We start from the raw sequence: 20,318 nt of genomic DNA, 5'->3' as shown, positions 1-20,318 counted from the left end.
ATATAGATCCCTCTACAGTGCCCAGTACTATTAAGTTAAGAAATAAAGCAAATTAAGTGGAAGTTGAGCTAATACCTAGCCAATCTGGCCAGTGTGGTACTGACACTGCTAGTAATGTCTGTACAGAAGGTTGGATAATAAGCTCTGCAAACCTCACATATAGTGATTTATCTTTTCTACATCTATGTTAGAGGAGACAGATAATTTCATCTCAGTGCACAGACACAGAAGTATTGTGGCAATATAAGGTAACGTAACACAAACAAGCTGATTGGAGTGGTACGTTTGAGGGTATGTTAGCATTACACCTGAAAGACATCAAAATTTATTTCAAGCTGGTATATCCAATACATCTCAGCCACATGGCCACATGCACATTAAAAATTCCTGCAGCAAATTCCACATTGCAGGATAGAAACTATGATGTTTTCTATAGCAACGCCCTCAACACAAAAAAACACAGAATCACAAAATGGGGCAGGTTGGAAGGCACTACAGTGGCTCATCTGGTCCAGCCTTCCTGCTCAAGCAGGGTCATCCCAGAGCACATGGCACAATATTGCAGCCAACTGTTCTTAGGTATCCCCAGTGAGGGACACTCCACACACTCTCTGGGATAGAGTTGGTCACCTCAGCACCTCAGAGCTCAGGAAAGAAGCTCTTCCTCGGGTTCAGGTGGAACTTCCTGTGCATCAGTTCCTGCCCATTGCCTCGTGTCCTATTGCTCAGCACCACTGAGCAGAGCCTGGCTCTGTCCTCTGACACCTCCCTTCAGATACTTACAGACATGAATGACGTCCCCTCTCAGTTGTCTCTGCTTCAGGATGAACACGTCCAACTCTCTAATCCTTTCCTCATCAGAGAGATGCTCTAGTCCCTTAATTCTCTTCATAGCCCTCTGCCGGATCTGCTCCAGGAGCTCTGTGTCTTTCTTGTGCTGAGGAGCCCAGAACTGGACAGAGCACTCCAGATGTGACCAGATGAGGTCAGGCCAAGGAGATGGGTAGGATCACCTCCTGCAACCTGCTGGCAATGCTCTTCCTAATGCACCCCAGGACACCATTGCCCTCCTGGGTCACCAGGGCACACTGCTGGCTCAGGGACACCTTGTAGTCCACCAGGACCCCCAGCTCCTTCTCTGCTGAGCCGCTTCCCAGCAGGCTGGCCCCCAGCCTCTGCATGGCCTTATTCCTCTCCAAGTGCAGGACTTGCACTTGCCTTTGCTGAAATTCATATGGTTCCTCTCTGTCCCTCCCTCTAGCCTATTCAGGTCCTTCTGAAGGGCTGCACAGTTCCCTGAAGTATTGGCCACTCCTCCCAGCTTTGTGTCATCACCAAACTTGCGGAGGAGGCCTCTGTCCCTTCCTCCAAGTCAGTGATGAATAACATAAACAGTCCTGGGCCCAGTTTTGAACCCTGGGGGACATCACTAATGAAAGGCCTCCAACTATCCCTGTGCTACCAATTATGACCCTCTAGGACCTGCTGTTCAGACAGTTCTCGATCCACCTCATTGTCCTCTCATACAGCCCACACTTCCTGAGTTTGCCTATGAGGATGTTGCGAGAGACAGTGTCAAAAGCCTTGCTGAAGTCAAGGTAGACAATATCCACTGCCCTCCCCTCATCCATCCAGGTAGCTGTTTCATCATAGAAGGTAATCAGGTTGGTCAAACATGATGACCCTTTAGTGAATCCATGCTGACTACTCCTGACCATCCTCTTGTCATCCATGTGGATAGAGATGGCCTCCAGATTGAGGCACTCCATCACCTTTCTGGGGACTGAGGTGAGGCTGACTGGCCAATAATTCCCTGGGTCCTCCATCTTGCCCTTTCTGAAAACTGGGATGATATTTGCGTTCTTCCAGTCCTCAGGCACCTCTCCTGGCTGCCACGACCTTCAAAGATGATCATGAGCAGCCTCACTATGGTGTCTGCCAGTTCCCTCAGCATTTTTGGATGCATCCCATCAGGGCCCATGGATTTGTGGATGTCAAGTTTGCCTAGGCGTTCTCTGACCCAATCCTCCTTGACCAAAGGAACACTCCTTTATCCTGGTCTTCTGGGTCAGAGATTCCTGAGGGCTGGTCTTGTCAGTGAAGAGCAGTGCAAAGAGGGCATTCAGTAACTCTTCTTTCCCTGCATACTCTCTTACAAGGGTCCCCCCTCCATCTAGTAATGAGCCCACATTATCCTTTGTTTTACTTTTGCTATTGATGTATTTGAAGAAGACTTTTTGTTGTCCTTGACATCTTTGGCTAGATTTAATTCCAGATGGTCCTTGGCCTTCCTTGTCTCATTTCTACTTACTCTGATAATGTCTCTATAGTCATTCCAAGTGGCCAGACCCTGCTTCCATCTCCTGTGTGTTTCCTGCTTACATAGGAGTAATGACAAGAGTCTTGAGTAATGACAGGTCTCTTGCTCCCTTTGCCTGATTTCTTGCTCATCAGGGTACATTGTTCTTAAGCCTGGAAGAAGCAATCCTTGAATATCAACCAACTCTCTCAGAACCCTCTACCCTGTAGAGCCAGTTTCCATGGGATTCTTCAAAGAAGATCCCTGAAATCCCCATCTTTTACTCCAAGGGAACTGCTTGCCAAATTACAGCCTCCACACAGGGATTCACCACTGAAGTACCTCCTTAGCTTAAAAGACTGAATGCAACTGAAAAATACCAATCACCCAATTGTACCTAAGCCTGCAACAGTAAACTTTTAAAAAACCATAACAGAATTCTGTACAAATTAGTTGTAGGATCGTTGTGCTTTTCAACAGCAACACTTCACTACTGAGGCTGCATTCCTGCACTCACAACAGATTAACAATAGCTCTATCTTCTTAACAAGGATTTAAAAACTTTTGAGCTTTAATAGCTGATTAACCACAGGAAAGTATGCATTAGCTAATAAATAAGCCTTACAGAGTCAGTGGTGTTCCTTATCTGTGTGGCTGATTTCACAACCGCATCAGCCACATCTCAGAAACAGAGGAAGTGGAAAAACATCTCAAGGTCACTGGATCCAGAGCCTTCCCCTAGGACGCAACCAAAGCAAATCCACAGCATACCAAATTCTCCCTTAAACTAATACACGTGCCTGCACAAGCCTTACACAGCTCTTATGCCTCCTGGCATTCATCAGCTCTGATACACTTACGGAGCGCTATGGAGGCCAAACAAATCAATTCATTTAGTCTTCCTTTGCAGGGACACTCTGAAATTCCTCTGAAGAAAGCGACAAATAAATCTGGACCATTGTAAGGTGAAAGGAATTTTAAAAACACCTATCCTTTATGAATCTACCCATGTTACCAAACCTCATCCTCAAAGCCTACTGCAAAAAGAGTTAGATCAAGGCTGGATTGCTACTATTATCTCTCACACAGAAGTCAAAGCACTCAGATTAGGAAATCTGCTTTGTACCCCGTATCAAGGTTTTAACTATGAAACATAAACCAAACAGAGGAAAACCAAGCCCTTTAAAGCACAAGGTAAAATGGAAAAATAATTAAGTATCTGGCATGAGTAAATACACTACAGCTAAGTAATGTTGGCTTGTGTTTTATCCAGATTTTACTTTGCTATTTATCTACCCAAACATTGGGTAATTGGGGAAACAGGATGTGTGTCAGGGTTGGTTGCAGGAATCACTGGCTGCTCCCTAAATGATGGGGAGCTGATATTCCAGCACAATAACACAGCTAGTGGTACAGGGGCTCAGGGGGCAGCCAGGGCTCGTCCCACTGCTCTTGAGAAGAGATGCTGGTGAAGATGGTCAGGGCCACCAGAGCCTTAGGGCGTGGCAAATTTTTTACTACTTAGACTAGAGTGTTAGAAGTAAAGCTGATTTCAGGAATCAAACTCTTTTGCTACGGAAAAGTCCAGCTATGATGATAATGTAACCGTAGTATTTGGAGGGAATGCAAAATACAAAACCAAACAGTGTTTACCTCATAGAACATCTGTATGTCAGAAAATGAATCTTTAAAATAGAGCAGAAATTTATGCTATTGAGAAAGAATGTGTAGAGCTGTTTTGCCTGCCCTCAATATCTGTTGACCATCTTCTCCTGCTGAGTCAAGGGGTCTCTCAGTATGGACTGGCTAGAAAGACTTTTAGCAGATTTTCCTCACCAGACCACTGCCTTGACATTGATGACAAAGTGAGTTAACCTACCTATGCTTGGTTTCTGTGGTGCAAATGCTAAAAAAAAGAATTCCCACAGTAACTTAAATGTAGCTATTTCTAGGGACAAAGCTGAGAAAAGGAAGGTGTCAGACTAGTTTTATCAAACAGGTAAGACTATGGCGCAGAAATGTTTAGTCTCCTGAGGACAAAAGTGCACTAATCAAACCAACTGGGCTGCACAGAGAGGTAAATGGATGGAAGTTAATGGCCTGCAATGCACTGGAGACACAACAGGATGGCTGAGCAGCTCTTTTGATCCCCAGGCTCTAGAAAACCGTTAATATATTTTTTTTCCCCAAACATATCAACAGAGCTCTTTACTATTTCATGCTTAACAAAATGCTACAGCAAAAGATGATGTTGTGAGTTGATGGAAAATTACATGAATTAAAAGGTTAAGCCTAGGAAAAACTAGTCAAAGCTTACAGAATTTATACTGAAAATCAGTAATTAAGTCTCCAACTCAAATTAATCTTTCATATGATTCACTTAATTTATTACACTTATTAGGCTATATTCACTAACAGAGTTGACAGTATAATAGGTCCTGTCAGTTTTACACTCCCTGTGTATGTGGTAAGAGATATTTGGTATCCAGAAAACAGATTTTAAAGTGTGATTTTCAGTGTAATTATGTTTAATTGACCACAATGAGTTATCTCAATATACTGGATGTATGATGGCTTAAATTTCTAACACTGATTCCACTGGGGAGGTTTTTCAAAGACTGTCAGACCATGGACGAGGATATAGATGTTTTTGCAAATGAACTTTAAAAGCCTCCAACATGAGACAGGGCAGAAAGAAGACCTAAAAATGTTAGAAGAATAAATAAATCAGACTCCTGAAGAATGTAAAATACCAAGAATACAAGATTTTTCTACATTAAATCTTGCTTTAAATGAAGAAATCACGTTTGCAACCAAATAAAACTTAAGAAACAAATATCGTGTCTTTAAAATTTTCACATTTTAACAATTCCAGAAGGTGGTAATTTACCACATGCCAAAATTAATTGGTCTCAATTGCCCATCTGCTATTAAAAGCCACACATTGTCTGGCCTGATTCATGTAGCTCCAGCTTTTCTTTGATCTTGTTACATCATTTGTCTGGCAGATTAAAGATCCCTTTGTTACATGATCTGCTTTCCCAGTACAGGGAGTTAACAGACCACAATCCTAATAAGCTTTTCTTTGACAAGCTGAACAAACTAAATTCCTTAAATTTGCTTCCCAGGTCAGTCATCCTGCTCTTACGTCGTTCTTACATTCTTTTTTGGACTCTTCGCAGTTTGTCACCCTTCCCCTTGGCATGTCACCAGTGATGATCATGCCTTTCTAGGGCAGTCATTTCAGCACTAAATTAAAAACTGCTTTAAAAAGTTCTTTTAACCTCTCAGTTCTTTTGCAGCCCTCCTTCTCTACAGAGCCAAGGAACTCTGGTCCAGTCCAGTACTGAGTTTTCTTTACAAGACTTTTTTTAAATCATTCCTCTCCAAAATGGGGCTTCCCCTTGAACCGTTGCGTGGCTTCAATTTCTTTTCAAATTCTTCTCTGTAACACAGAGTGATGCCTTCTACTCTGCTACAAAGGGATTTAAATTGCTCTTTGATCTGATTGTTCCATTTCTTGTCACCTCCCAGATATTTGCCTCATCAAAACATTTTATCAGAACTGATTTCATGGATATAATAATAGATTAGCATTAGACCTAGTTATTAATGACTTTTGATATGCTTGCCTCAGAGGAATCTGATTGCTACATTTTATTTCCTATTTTATTCCCCAGCAGCCTCTTTTAATTAATACAGTGTAGTAATGGAAAATTCCTTACAGCTATTAAAAAAATCACATAGCACAAACAGCACTCAAATTAGTACAGAGCAAGTCCAAGTCCTCCAGGGTGTTCCATTTTGATTGTGGGGATACTCAGTGCTCATACAAATGTTCTACAGCAATTCACAAACAAGACATATTCCCTTTAGATTCTCCTCTGTGTTTATTCTGTTGATGCTTGTTTTCTTTATTGTAATATCCCCTTACAATAATAATTTAAATTTTAAAATATAATCAATTAAAATCACTGGCAACTAAGCAATCATGTTTTACTTCTGTGGTTGACTTCTTTTTTTCCCTCAACATTATTTCAATACTGATATCTAAGTATCACTAACTCTTGTATCAACTACCATTATAACTGGCATCACCAGCATTCACAAAAGGCGACAGACTTTCAATTTACAGTACAAATATCAAAATGTCAATAAAAAATACATTCATAGCTAAAAGGAAACAGTCAGCCATCATGTTGGTACAATGTAGTTCTCAAACCTCTTACCAAAACATGAGAGTGAGCCTCGTGCGTCTTTCACCATTGAAGATGTGTTTAATTTAATCAACTTGCATGCTGGGCGCATGACTCTGAATGGACATGGAGATATTTTCCCAAAGCTGGGCTCTGTCATAGCATTTTAGTGCTTTATAAAAATGTATGCCAAACAGCAAGCTGAATCCAGATTGCAATACGAACTTCTCTTCGAGGTGTGTGGGCCACATTAATCTCTATCAGCCTTTTGTAGTATTTGACCCAGAAAACTTCAATAGCTTCAGTGTGGGGTCAGAAAAGGCTGGAACTTGCTGCTGGACCTGGTCCACCACACAGCCCATTACACAGCTGGGGACCTGTCAGACCACTCCTCTCCAGAGCAATTCCCTCATATGAACTGCATGTGCATATAGCCTTATACAAGACAAGGAATTTCATCTAAGCAATACAAAATGCTTTTACTCTGTCTGACAAGGTCTTCAATCTCTATTCCCAATATAAAAATAAACTCATGTAGGTTAGAGAAAGATTAGCAGGGATTTCTGCTCCCAGAAGTCTTCTCTGCCTGTTCTGGGAACATAACTTAAATACATAAACATCTCAGAAGAGACTTTCTGTGATCTGTTTCAAAGATCTGAATTTGTTATGCAGTATTCAATCCACTTAGGGCTTTTACTTAAAGCTCTTTGGTCACTCATCAGAAAATACCAAATTTAACAGCAGCTTGTTATGTAAATCCATTCCAGACTATCTTCCTGCATCACAACCTCTAAATCTACCTATCTAAATCTTTCTGCAGAGAAGAAAATTACCCACAAACAAACACCTGGCACATTTTGTAACACTGAGTCTCCTTAAGCCTGCAGTCTATACTGTTAAATCAAAGTTTTCAGTCTTTTAAGGTTCTCCTTCTCAAATGTACACTTCTGTCCTTGTTGCAAGGATTGCTTGTCATCTATAAGGGCTATGCTGTCAACAGTGACAGGAATTATAGTGCTTGCAATCATCATTAGGTGGACTAAGCTTAGACCTCAAAGCCATGTTTTAAATAAAGTGCTATCTTGCATGGAGATGGACTAATAACTCTCTGAAATTATTTTCAGCTCTATTTTTTATGACTTTCTAATGTATCTGTGAGTTTCAGAGAGCTGAGCTCCCTAAATATACTTCTGTACAAAATGTCCAGCACACAGACAGATAATTACATCATTCAATGGGCAAACAGCTGGCTGATGGGTAGAGCACCAAGGGTTGTAGTGAATGGGGTCACTCAGGTTGGCAACCTGCCACTAGTGGAGTTCTGCAGGGCTCCGTCTTAGGCCCAGTTCTCTTCAATGGCTTCAAAAATAGCTTGGACACAGGACCAGAAGGTACACAAAGCAAGTTTGCCCATGATACTAACTGGGAGGAGCTGATGTCTCCCCTGAAGGCAGGGAGGCCCTGTAGAGAGACTTTGAAAAATTACAGGGCTGAGCAATCACCAATGATATACAGTTTCACAAGGTCAAGTGCTGGATTCTGCACCTGGGATGGGGCAACCCCAGATATTCATATAGACTGGGTAAGGAGATGCTGCAAAGCAGTGCCGTGGAAAGGGACCTGAGGGTCCTGGTCGACAGTAAGTTGAATCTGAGTCAGCAGTGCCCTGGCAGCCAGGAGGGCCAACTGTGTCCTGGAGGACATCAGGCAAAGCATCGCCAGCTGGGTGAGGAGGGGATTGTCCTGCTCTGCTCTGCCCTGGGGTGGCCTCACCTTCAATATTGTGGCAGTTCTGGGCACCACAATGTAAGAAACATATCGAGCTATTCAAGAGCATCCAAAGGAGGGTAATGAACATGGTCTAGAGGGGATACTGTATGAGGAGTGGCTGAGGTCACTTGGTTTGTTCAATGTGTAGAAGAGAAGACTGAGGGGAGACCTCATTGCAGTTACAATTTCCTTGTGAGGCAAAGAGGAGGGGCAGGCACTGATCTCTTCTCTGTGGTGACCAGAGGTAGGACCTGAGCAAATGGCTTGAAGGTGTGTCAGGGGAGGTTTAGGTTGGATATTAGGAAAAGGTTCCTCATCCAGAGGATGGTTGGACACCAGAACAGGCTCCCGAGGGAGGTGGTCACAGCACCAAGCCTGACAGAGTTCAAGAAGCATTTGGACAATGCTCTCAGGCACATGGTGTGATTTGTGATTGTTGGGGTGTCCTGTGCAGGGCCAGGAGTTGGACTTCTATGATCCTTGTGGGTTGCTTCCAACTCAGGACATTCTCTGATTCTATGATTCTAAATTGTTATTTCCATAATTTGACTGAGGTGTCACAGAAAATTTGAAGGATTTATTTACATTTCAAGAGCAGCTAACGAGTAGTTAACATGAAATACTGATCACAGGCCTTATCTGTCTGCAGTGAGATTCTTTCATTGTGAGGACCCCAGTCTTGTTGAGTTATCTCACTTTGGATCCCTAGGCCTAAGGAGAGGGTAAATGTCTTGTCAAAACTGCCATCCCTTCAGTGAGGATGACTGATGAAATAACTGTGCTAATAAAAACATAAATGTATTCATTCAGCATTCAGTTAAGTACATAATAAGATTTTAGATGACATGGAATTAGCAGACCACATACTAGCTGGATTAAAAACTGTTTTGCTGCCAGAGCCTAAACTTTGTCTGTTTTGAGCACTAGTATGCGTGATCCCTTGGGAAAATGGTCTTGGAGCTAAAGGAGCAAATGAGAGCTGGGAGACATTTTAAAGACACTATTCTTAGGGCTCAAGAGCCCTCAATTCTGATGTGCAAGAAGCTGAGCAGGGGAGGCAGGAGGACAGCTTGGCTAACTCAGGACCTCTTAGCCAAACTAAAACACAAACCCAAAATACACGGGCAGTGGAGGTAGGGATGTACATTTCGGTGAGATTACAGAAAGATTGCAAGGAGGGGATCAGGAAGGCCAAGGCACAGCTGGTGCTGAATCTGGTTAGTGATATAACAAAAAACAAGAAGGGTTTCTTTGAGTATGTAGGACAACAAAGGAAAGAAGCTTGTAGCTCCCCGATGAGTAAAATGGGATACCTGGCTACATCTGACTGGGAAAAACTGAGGTAATAAACAACTTTTTTGCTTCGGTCTTCACCAGCAAGTGCTTTAGCCATGCCATCTAATTCACAGAATCCAAAGACAGGTATTTGTGGAAGGAAATCCTGCCCATAATAGGAGAAGATCAGGTTTGAGACCATCTAAGAAGCCTGAAGGTGCAGAAGGCCATGGGACCTTAAGAGATACATTCATTCAGTACAAACTAAAGTCCAAGGCAGCAAAATGGTACCACTATCGACATTGCTAATGTGTTTTTCTCCATGCCTTTAGCAGCAGAGTGCAGGCCACTGATCCAGATTCATACAGACTGCACTGGAAAAGGGTGAGGCTCCAGAACACTTGCAGTACATTAATGACAACATTATGTGGGGCAATACAGCAGAGGAAGTTTTTGAGAGAGAAGATAGAATCTAGATGCCCCAGAAGACTGGATTTGCCATAAAGCAAAGTAAGGTCAAGGGACATGCCCAGGAAATTCAGTTTTTACGAGTAAAATGGCAAGGTGGATGTCATCAGATTCCAATGGATGCAATCAACAAAATAGCAGCCATGTCCCCACCAACCAGCAAGAGGGAAACACAGGCTTTCCTACGTGCTGTGGATTTTTGGAGGATGCATATCCCAGACTACAGTCAGACTGTAAGCCCTCTCTATCAAGTGACCCAGGAGAAGAATTATTTCAAGCAGGGTCCTGAACAACAACAAGCTTTTGAACAAATTAAATAGGAGATTGACCATGCAGTAGCCCTTGGGCTAGTCAGGACAAGATGTGAAAAATGTGCTCTACACCACAGCCAGGGAGAATGTTCCTTCATGGAATGTCTGGCAAAAAGTACCTGGGGAGACTCGAGGATGGCCCCTGGCATTCTGGAGTTGGGAATACAAAGGAGGCCTATTAAACCTCAGCTGAAAAAGAGATATTGGCAGCTTATGAAGGGGTATGAGCTGCTTCAGAAGTGATTGGCACCAAAGCACAGCTCCTCTTGACACCTCAACTACCACTGCTGGGCTGCAGGTTCAAAGGGAAAGTCCCTCCCACACATCATGCCTCTATATAAAGTGGATTGCTCTGATGACACAGGATAGGAAATCCAATCACCCAGGGATCTTGGAAGTCATCACCAACAGGCCCCAAGGCAAAAATTTTGGACTATTATCATCATCAGAGGAGGAGAAGGTGACATGTGTTGAGGAGGCCCCACCACATAATCAGCTACCTGAAAATGAAAGGTGACATGCTCTCTTCACTGATGGTTCCTGATGTATCACAGGGATACATTAAAAATGGAAAGGTGCTGTATGGATCCTATGTGACAAGTCACAGAAGCTACTGAGGCACCAAGTGGATCAAGTCAGGTCTGGGCTGCTGAGATGTGGTAAAGACATCACTGCCCAGGCAGAGAAGCCGGCTGTAGAACTTCATCATGTAGCTGCACACATACTCAAGAGTCAGATGCTTCCAACCCAAACCACTGTATGATTCTGTGGTTCCTTACTTGTGTCTCTCAAATTCATATTTGGCAGATAAATATTTTGCTAGAAAACAAAGTATATGGCCTAGTAGAAGTCCTTGGGGATTGCAGCAGTCTGTACACAAACATAAGTGGTGTAATATGTATGCAGCTGATCTTAATTTTTATTAAATCTTTTGAGTGAGTGGTGGATTGAGAATTCACTACTAATTATTTTTCCGCTATTTGCTTTCTAGACAGAGGGAATTGAGGCTTCTTGTTGAAAAAGAGGAGGAAAAAAATGGCATATTTCCATATGTATTCTCTCAGTCCCTGCAGGATGACTTTTCCCCTTTATGAGTGAGCTAGTTTAGTTACCAGTCATTTGCTTGATTCTGATCTCTAAATATAAAGTGCCTGATTCTGCAAATGTCTATGAAGTACAGAGGTGAACAGAAAGATGCAGTACCTTGCTGTAAAAGCCTCTTGGTTCAGTTTCCCCTCTCCCTGTTCCCTCTGAAGCACCCTGAGGCTGTCCTATTTGAGAATATCTTTATTACAGTGACTGACCATCCATCAGCCTCAATCAGTGGAGGCTGAAAAAAAAAAACTATCCATGTTCATTGAGTTCATTTGAGAAATGAGAAAATACAAGACTGCCCAGTAAGTACACCCAGCTTCCCTGTGTTTACCTGTCTGTATGCTGTAGGACAGTGCAACAAGAGTTGTTCCATGATCTGTGTTCCATCACGACTCCTCAGCTTCAGGACATCTATTAAGTGCCAGTTCATCTCTGTGAAAGCTCTGGTCTGGACATGACACCAATTTAGTTTGGTCACAGAGTTGTAGCAACTCTTACTTTGGACGCCATCACACCAGTGTAAGGACCCTGTGCCAGCGTTGCTCATGCTGACATTGCACAAGACAGCTAGAACGGTGTACATATCTTTACATGGTTTACTTCTGTCTACATGAAGCACTGTTTCAGACTAGGCACTAAGAAGAATTCAGTAGATACTTTTCCCAAATACCTCAGATTGCCAGTGCTTTGTGTGTGACTCTGTACTCTTCACACATCCTTGTGGGTGGCAAGTTACATCCATTAAATCCAAAGAAACGGTAGGATAAAATACATTGGCCATACAGACACTGTTTTCCCCTACTCAGCTCATGTGCTGACAGTTGGTGCTGCACATAAAAAGCCAACTCTGAGGGTTGTCAGAGGCACACTTGCCTTTGGAACATGAACTGAGGTGATTGCAAAGACCTGAGCTTGTATTCATAGTGCTCTCATCAGCAAGGTAGAACACAAGCCCAACACCCACCACAGCCTCTTTGAACCCTGCACTGCAGGCTGTCACTCTAGCCAGAAACCCAGCAATCTCATTTATGCAAAAACAAAAACAGAAAGACAGCTCCTCCTGATGGGAATAAAAATTAATTCCAGCCAAGCAGCATAAACCCTGAATTGCAAATTACGATGACAATATTTCCTTGTTCAGAAGAGCCTATCTCATGCCAAAGAAACACTGTTAGCATCAGAAACCCCATCCTAATAAATCACTGGTGAAAACTGCAGAAATAGAACACAAAAGAAAGGAAGAGGTTAGGGCCCTCTTTATAAATAACTCACCACTCTGGAGTGAAATTGACACACAGTAAATAAGGGACCTTTTGTTTCAAAAAGTATACTTTGGGCAGTAGGACAAATGTATTACTTGTGTCTTGGCAGTGCTCCCAAATGCCTGCTGCACAAAAGACTGGTGATGTAATTATGGCCGCAGCAAACCCAAAGAGATGCCAGCCCCTGTGCGACTCCACGACTTTTTCCTCTGGCCTGGATTTATCTCACCTCACTAGAGTCATCTGAGGGCCAGACATCTAGGCTTGGTGCTCTGCCTAGGTCAATTGTGAGGAGAGGTCAGCCCTTCCAGAGAGCCACTTAGCTCCTCCCTTGAACATCAGGATGGATGCCCTCTGGATGTGCTGATCTCCCACTGCTGAGCAAGGCATAGACTCAGATTCTTAGCTGTTAGTTGGCTACAGCTGGCTGAGAGGATCTATGCCCTCTGTCCACTATAAAATGGAATAAGAAGTCTTCTGGATCTCTTGTTCACTTAAATACAAAGCCACTGACTCTGGATCTGCTCTCTCTGCATCTATTGCCTTTGGCACAGAGGACCCTGGCAGAACTAACAAATAAGCACACATGACTGTCCTGTTTAGTGTAAGAAGTTAGAACAGCTGCCTGAAGAGGCTGAAGAGAGGGAGGTTACCCTTCCTGAGCTTGTACCTCTCCTCTGGCAGCTGGTTGGCAGGGCAGTGGGAAGGCGCTGCCCATTTCCTACACTCTCTGAGCACAGGCACATGAGCACAAGAAGGGTTTGCTGTGCTGTACAAGGCAAGCACTACCCTTGGAGCTTCTCACCATGCTTTCTTTTGCAAAAACTGAGATCTGCTCTTTACAGTAGATGCTGCCTGCTGAATTAAAGAGGGTCAGGACAATTTAGGCTTCTTGGCCAACTAACAGGAACATTTCCAGAGCTCTGATGGATTGAAAGTGAAGAGAAAAATGTAATTTTAAAAGGAAAATGAAATGTTGCAATATCGCAAGCAGAGCACAGTCCTTACTAGTATAAATGAAGACAACCCATCTGGTTCCATTGTCAGAGCACAGAAAAACACATAAAAACGAATAGATATTTGGGATCATGCCAAAGGTCCCTGTAGCTAAGTACCTTATATTAAAATAATACTGAGTAGTAACAGTTTCAATACTGCGAGAACCTCAGCAAATACAGGTCTGTCCCCTTGTACATACTCATAGCTTCCAGCAACTCATAGCTATCAACTTACTGAATCAGATAGTTTATGCTTCCAACAGCAAACTGTCCCTCCATGAATTGATCTAAACTCTTTTGAAACCATATGTATCTCTGTCCTCCAGATTACAAAGGAAGGAAGAAGAGTTAAAAAAATTTCCTATGTGTCGTATTATCCTGTTTTAAATTTGTTTTAGTCCTCCAATAACTGCTGTCTATGCCTATGTATTTCTGAATGTTTATATTATGGAGTAGAAAGGCCTAATCCCTGTATTGAGTTAAATCTCAAGGTACTGCTTTGAAATTAGATGACTCCTTGCTATGAAGTCCAATCCATGCCCCAGAGGATTATTTTAATTGATCTCAGTGCACTTTTTTAATATTTTAAATATCTCAATGATTCTTTTGCATTTATTACTTACAAGAGCCATACCCCACTGCAAATAGGTCCTTGTACTTTGGATTCCTGTAATGAGAAGATATATATATAAGATTGCATTTATGATTAACCATGTAGATCCACAGAAACACACAGTGTTTCACACATTAACTTCAGAGTCCTTTCTCACAGGACTGCAACAGTTTGAGAGCTTTACTCTTTGACCACATACACTAGTAAAGTTTCCATAGAAGTAATTCTTCCAAACTCAAGATGTATAAAAGAGCAGAACATTAGAAAACCAAGGCAGTAGATGAAAAGGATAAAAGGGGCATAGACAGACATTATGTCAATCTCTAGCACTTCTTGGCTTATCCATTTCATAATCATGGAAAGTTTACTTTTAAAAATGAGGTCTTTGAGGATAGAAAAAAGGCAGGAATATGTTGGTTTCCATCCTTCAAGGGCAAGAATAAAGGCATTTCCAAATCAATAAACTCTCTTTCCTTACCTGTCATTAAATAATGAGAGATGCTTCAAGAGACAGTTATCAGTTCATGAATTCATGATCATTCCCACAGATCAGGAAGGGAAATTCCCTTCTCACTCAGTTGGTTATCTTGGTGTATGTGCCGCGCCAAATGCTGACTATGAGCTATTAGGTATCTACTGTGTCTTCTGAAGTCCCTTTGCTTGAAAAACATCTACCTTCTCTACAACCTCTACTGTGTGTGAACAGTTACTGTAGGTAGGTTTTCCATGGGATAAAGATCAGAACTGTTGCAGTCCCTGAGCTCACACAGCACAACCAGTGGGTAACAATTCTGTGAAACGAATGTATGTGAAAATTACCTAATGAGTGTTTTCACTGGTCTGCTATTATGGATTGATAAAATAAACCACTTATTTTTTCATTTCTTTTTTTTCATTGGGCTAATACCTAGGCATCCTAATGCTCTTGCTCTTTCCACTAAACGCACCACCACTGCTAAAAATGTGAGAATAAAAATTAAATTAGAAAAGCTTATTACATAAAGCAATTTGGAGTCATTCTTCCAATTTCAAGGCCATCTTTCCGTTATCATTTCCTGGAGACAAGAACAACAGCAGTACAAACTACCTATTAAAGATACCTTTTCTCCCAGTTTTGCTTCCAGTTTTAGTGTTACTTTGTAATTCTCCTACAACTGCATGATACTTTATTATATAATACTACCGTGGTTTGAAAGGCTCTGTCTCTTCATATATCCTCCTTAGCAGGGCACAAATGTGCTCACACTATCCTACAAACAAGTCATAGGAGGCCTAGCTGCAGGGCAGCACAAGGCAGGAGCTAACTAGGTATGTCTTATGCTCAGTGTATGAACCAAGACAGTGATGAGGAGGATGAAGCACATTAAAAAGTGAATAGACTTATTCAGGTTTGTGACGAGTGGTTTTTTTCACAGTAATAAGCATAGCGATAATATCTCAGAACAAAAGAGAGTTGATTTCCAAGTATCAGCAATCACTTTTGGACTGACCAGGAATAACCATGCAGAAGTGGACTGCAGGGTAAACACCTACTGCACTGAACTGTGCAAGATTCCAATACACAAATAACACTGTTGTCTGTAGGGAAAGCTGTATGAGGACTGGCTGAGGTCACTTGGTCTGCTCAGTCTGGAGAAGCGGAAACTGAGGGGAGACCTCAGTGCAGTCACAATTTCCTTGTGAGGGGAAGAGGAGGGGCAGGCACTGATCTCTTCTCTGTGGTGACCAGTGACAGGACCTGAGCAAATGGCCTGAAGTTGTGTCAGGGCAGGTTTAGTTTGGATATTAGAAGAAGGTTCTTCACCTAGAGGGTAGCTGGGCACTGGAACAGGCTCCCCAGGGCAGTGGTCACAGCACAGAGTTCAAAAAGCTTTTGACAATGCTCTCAGGCATGTGGTGTGACTCTTGGGGCTGTTCTGTGCAGGGACAGGAGCTGGATTTGATTTGTGGGTCGCTTCCAGCTCAGGACATTCTATGATTCTATGATTCATGCATCAAAGTCTTGTCTGATATCAGTAACTCAGCATTTTATAGTCCATGGTGTTACCTGCTTGGCATATGTGATGTTTTCATTTCCCTGCCTGCTGATTTAATTCTTCTGTATGAATTCTTGTCAAAAATATAGTCACTATCCCTTCTCCTGCCCTAGATTTTTCAGGACTGATTCCTACAGCATATAATCCAAAGATACGAGACATCTACCACAGCTTCCAAGAAGGGACTCTTATTTGCTCTGCTAATTGCACTCACTTTTCCCCAGTGCTGCATAGAGCCCGCTCTGCCTTCAGTTTCTGCTGAAGGGCACAAGCCTGGCACGTTCAGCCTTATACAATTTGCTGTGCATCCAGTAGCACTGGGCATATCTAGGTGCTGCCCAAGCAACTGACTGTAATAATCAGCCCTGCCTTATAATACTGTTACATTCCATTCCACTCCCGGGCACAACAGTCGAGAGTAAGTTTGGAATGAAGAGACTCACCAGGAGATGGCAGTAACTGCAAGTTTCTTGGTTTTCTCATACTGGAAATTCCAGAGTGGGAGGAGGGTTCCTTGCTGGGCTCTGAATTCATCTGAGGCATCCTCAAAATATTTAAAATCTTAAACAAAAACAGCCAAGGAAGAAGTCCCAGTGAATAAATCAGAAATTAATCAGCACGGTTCAGTGTCAGGGAAGCTTTAAAAACCACTCTGTTATCCTCACAGCCTCTGAATTACCCAATTGTTAGTGTATAAACTCTCTCAGTTCTTTAGTCTTAACTCCAAACCAGTACCTCAGCTCAAAAAATGCATTTTACACCAAGTCCACCCACACACAAGAAAAATAAAAATCAAACTGATGATTAGCAGACAAAGGATTAACAAGAAAGTAGAAACCCAGAGCAAGGTGTGACCTCAGGCCACCCACAGAACTAGACATGGCCTTTTAGGAGGAATCTGAGCAGAGAGAGTGAAACTCTTGCACAATGACATCAAGACTGAATATGTTGCTGTGGCTGGGATCTGTATGTGAGCAGAGAGCTGCTCAGCTCTGGCTGCTGTCACCAGCACCTGCATCCAGGAAAAAAACACCTGATGAGGGAGGGAAGTGCTACAGGGAGGCCAATGCCAACCAGACCTGCTGTCCCCAGCAAGCTCAGAGCATGGCTAATGTGGCGTCCTCTTTGCATGCCCATGGTCTGCTGTACTACTTGCCTTGTGTGAGTCAGTAGGTTCCTAGCCCTGCTTGTTTTATCTCTGTTCCTCTATTCTATTCTATTCTGTTCTGCTCTACCTTGTCCTTGCTATGGCTGTAGATACTAACCTGCAGGACTTCAGGCTTAAGTTAGAAGCATCTCTCAGTGGGCCATACCTTGTGCAATGTCATCAAAGGTGTTCAGATTCACCATCCGCTCCGCTATTTTAGCAGCCTTTGCAACTCTGGTTATAGGATCGACGTGCTGAAGAGAAATGAAGGAAGAGAAGATGTATTTCCTATCTGTTTACACATCTTTCAGACCTCATGTGACTGAAAAACTTGAGTCCTTTGATCTTGAATACAGATTAATTTGAAATGCCTCAAACCAGTATCTAATGATAATGACACTTGAAATAATGCAATTACTTTATTATAAATTTAGCAAGATGCCATTCACAGTTGAGCTGCAGTGACTTCAGTGTTTGTTCCTGATTTAGCTCATTTGGAAGGTACTTACCTGTGAAGGCAGTTAAGAGTCTTGTCTTTCAAGCTAACTCATGACAGGATGAGCTAAAAGCAAACACGATTCCTCCCCCATCTCAATGGATATAACAGTTCATTACATTCAGTAATGAAACCACAGGTGCTTGATCATGCATGAGCATCCTTGTCCCTACCTGGAGACCTCTAAGTGGTGTGTCAAGCAAACATCAGAGGATTTAGGAGTCCTTTAATTAATCACTGGGTAATTCCAACTTGATGCATTCACACATCCATGGACAAATGGAGAAAAGAGAGCCCAGCAGGGGCTGCTTGCCTGTCAGCAGGTGGCAGGTTGACATGCTTTGTCTGACAGAGCCCTGGGACTGATCATCACAATCCTATAACCACCTTCTTACCAAACTCTATTTTCAACTATTTTTTGTGTGAGCATGTTGACCACTAGCAAAAACCAAACTGGATTAACTAGCAAGTAGGACAGGAAGCCTGGGTGCCAGCAGTAGGAAGGACAGAGTGCAAAAGTCCACAGACTGTGCTGGACCAGCAGGACGATGCCATCACAGTTCTGTGCAACAATGTGAGAGTGCCAGGGCACATGTAAAGTGCTCTGAGAGTGTGCTGCTCCAAGTACCTGAACGCCCATCTGCTACTGCTGCCCCAAAGCCCCATTACTGTTTCAAAGCCTTTCATCTTCAATCCTGTGCTAGGAACTGATGGCTGCCAGCACAGCAAAATTTTCTTCACAGTGTCAATACTGAAAAGAAACATGTCATCCTTGACACAGCTCAGAGAGTGCTCTGAACATGAAAAGAAAAAGTGAAATGAGTTACCAAAACTACATCACACAGTCACAGTCAGAACTAGGAACATGACTTCAGATTATGTGTGTCCAGCCCTCCACGTCTTTCCTGGGCTCTGCACAGACTCAAAGGAGATTAAGTCTTGCTTGAAAGAGAATGAAACTCATAGGAAGACACAGAGATGAGAGAACAAGAGAGAAAAAAAGTTTCTAAAAACCGCTATACTTCTATAAATTCATAGTTTGCTTACACCTCCAGTGATGTGTGCAGTCTTCTTTTCCCATCTCAGAAAAAACTATGTAGAACTTGAAACCAAGTTGAGAGAAGGGCAGCAAGGATGGTCCAAGTCTGGAATGGTGTCTGTGCCAGGAAACACTGAGTCGGCTGGGACATGCCAATCTATAGAAGAAATGGCTTGGGAAGACATGAGACAGGTCTAAATGGTCCAGAGAGGATGGACAGGGACTGACTCTTCACTGCCTCTTCTGCTACAAAAAGTAGAGGTGTCAAGTGAAACTTGTGTAAGTTAAGTTCAAAACAAACAAAATAAGGTGATTTACAGAAAGGTGACACATCTGTGCAACTCCTTGCCAAAGAGTATTGTAGATGCAAGAATTCCTTGAGGTTTCAAGGAGCCAGTGCTTCCATTCAAAGCACATAATGCTTAGAAAGTAGCTGAAAATAGTTGAAGGCTGAAAGACTATTTGAGACTGAGATATACTCTTGCTGGGTTCTTACCCTTTAAGGAAGGGTAACCAACAACCACATTCACTTGTGTATAGTCTTCATCTGAAGCCATGGGGTTCCTCTCATGTTCTTCGGGTTTTCCCTGGGTCTAGGAGATGACTTCTTGAAAACAGCACAGAGAATTTACTGTCATCTTCAGAATTTAAGAAAGAGCAGGAAAAGATATTTTCAAATTTTAACACCACATGATATTCCCTAGACATTAGGAAGTCATAAGTATGAAGAGAAATTAAAGAGGAAGAGAAAGACGATGCTTGAAACATCTCAAGTAGAAATCAATAGTCTCAATTGCTTGAAATTCTCTCTTTTGACTTTCAGTTGTCATTTTTACTTCTGTCACAATAAGATCTGTTTTTCTCTAAAACACATCCTTAAAAAAAAAGGCAATTCATCTCTGCTGACATTTTTCCAACAGTATTAGGATTATGACTACAAAAGCCATTGGCTGACATGAGCATATTGCTCTGAGTAACCTTAATTGATAGAGGCTAAATGTTGAAAAGGTTACAATACAATTTAGAAAAAGAGAAGTGCAACAAACAATTTTCTCTCCAACGCTGTAGAGGTATAGAGAACAGGTCCCCTGGAGTCCTGCTGGTTCATCATGTTTATTTGCTTCCATTAACCAATGATGCAGGACAAAATTTCTCTTCCGTTTGAACAAGCACCTGCTACTGCAACGGGCTGGGGAAGAAGGGTAGTGCTGTACCATGCAGATGTGAGCAGGACTGTGGTTCTCAGGCTCTTACACATCCAAGGAAACTTGCACTGCAGGTATTCTGACTTTCCAACCTGAGACAACATTCTG

The 20,318-nt window shown here is 42.5% G+C and overlaps 1 protein-coding gene across 4 annotated transcripts in view; it reads right to left on the bottom strand.

Annotated features, from left to right (window-relative positions):
• The window catches only part of DNAI1 (dynein axonemal intermediate chain 1), a 141,399-nt gene that overhangs the window by 91,599 nt on the left and 29,482 nt on the right, over positions 1-20,318 (bottom strand). For all 4 annotated transcript variants that reach the window (XM_032674763.1, XM_032674764.1, XM_032674761.1 and 1 more), the window contains exons 10-12: positions 17,637-17,724; positions 16,767-16,884; positions 14,298-14,341 (exon numbers count right to left, since the gene is read on the bottom strand). In XM_032674763.1, coding sequence (XP_032530654.1) covers positions 14,298-14,341; positions 16,767-16,884; positions 17,637-17,724 — 250 coding nt within the window. The remainder of the gene's footprint in view (positions 1-14,297; positions 14,342-16,766; positions 16,885-17,636; positions 17,725-20,318) is intronic.

The sequence above is a fragment of the Chiroxiphia lanceolata genome, chromosome Z (genome assembly GCF_009829145.1).
Source record: "Chiroxiphia lanceolata isolate bChiLan1 chromosome Z, bChiLan1.pri, whole genome shotgun sequence".
NCBI classification, from domain to species: Eukaryota; Metazoa; Chordata; class Aves; order Passeriformes; family Pipridae; genus Chiroxiphia; species Chiroxiphia lanceolata.
Note: the sequence above shows the minus strand (reverse complement) of the source record. Positions and strands in the feature narration are given on the sequence as shown.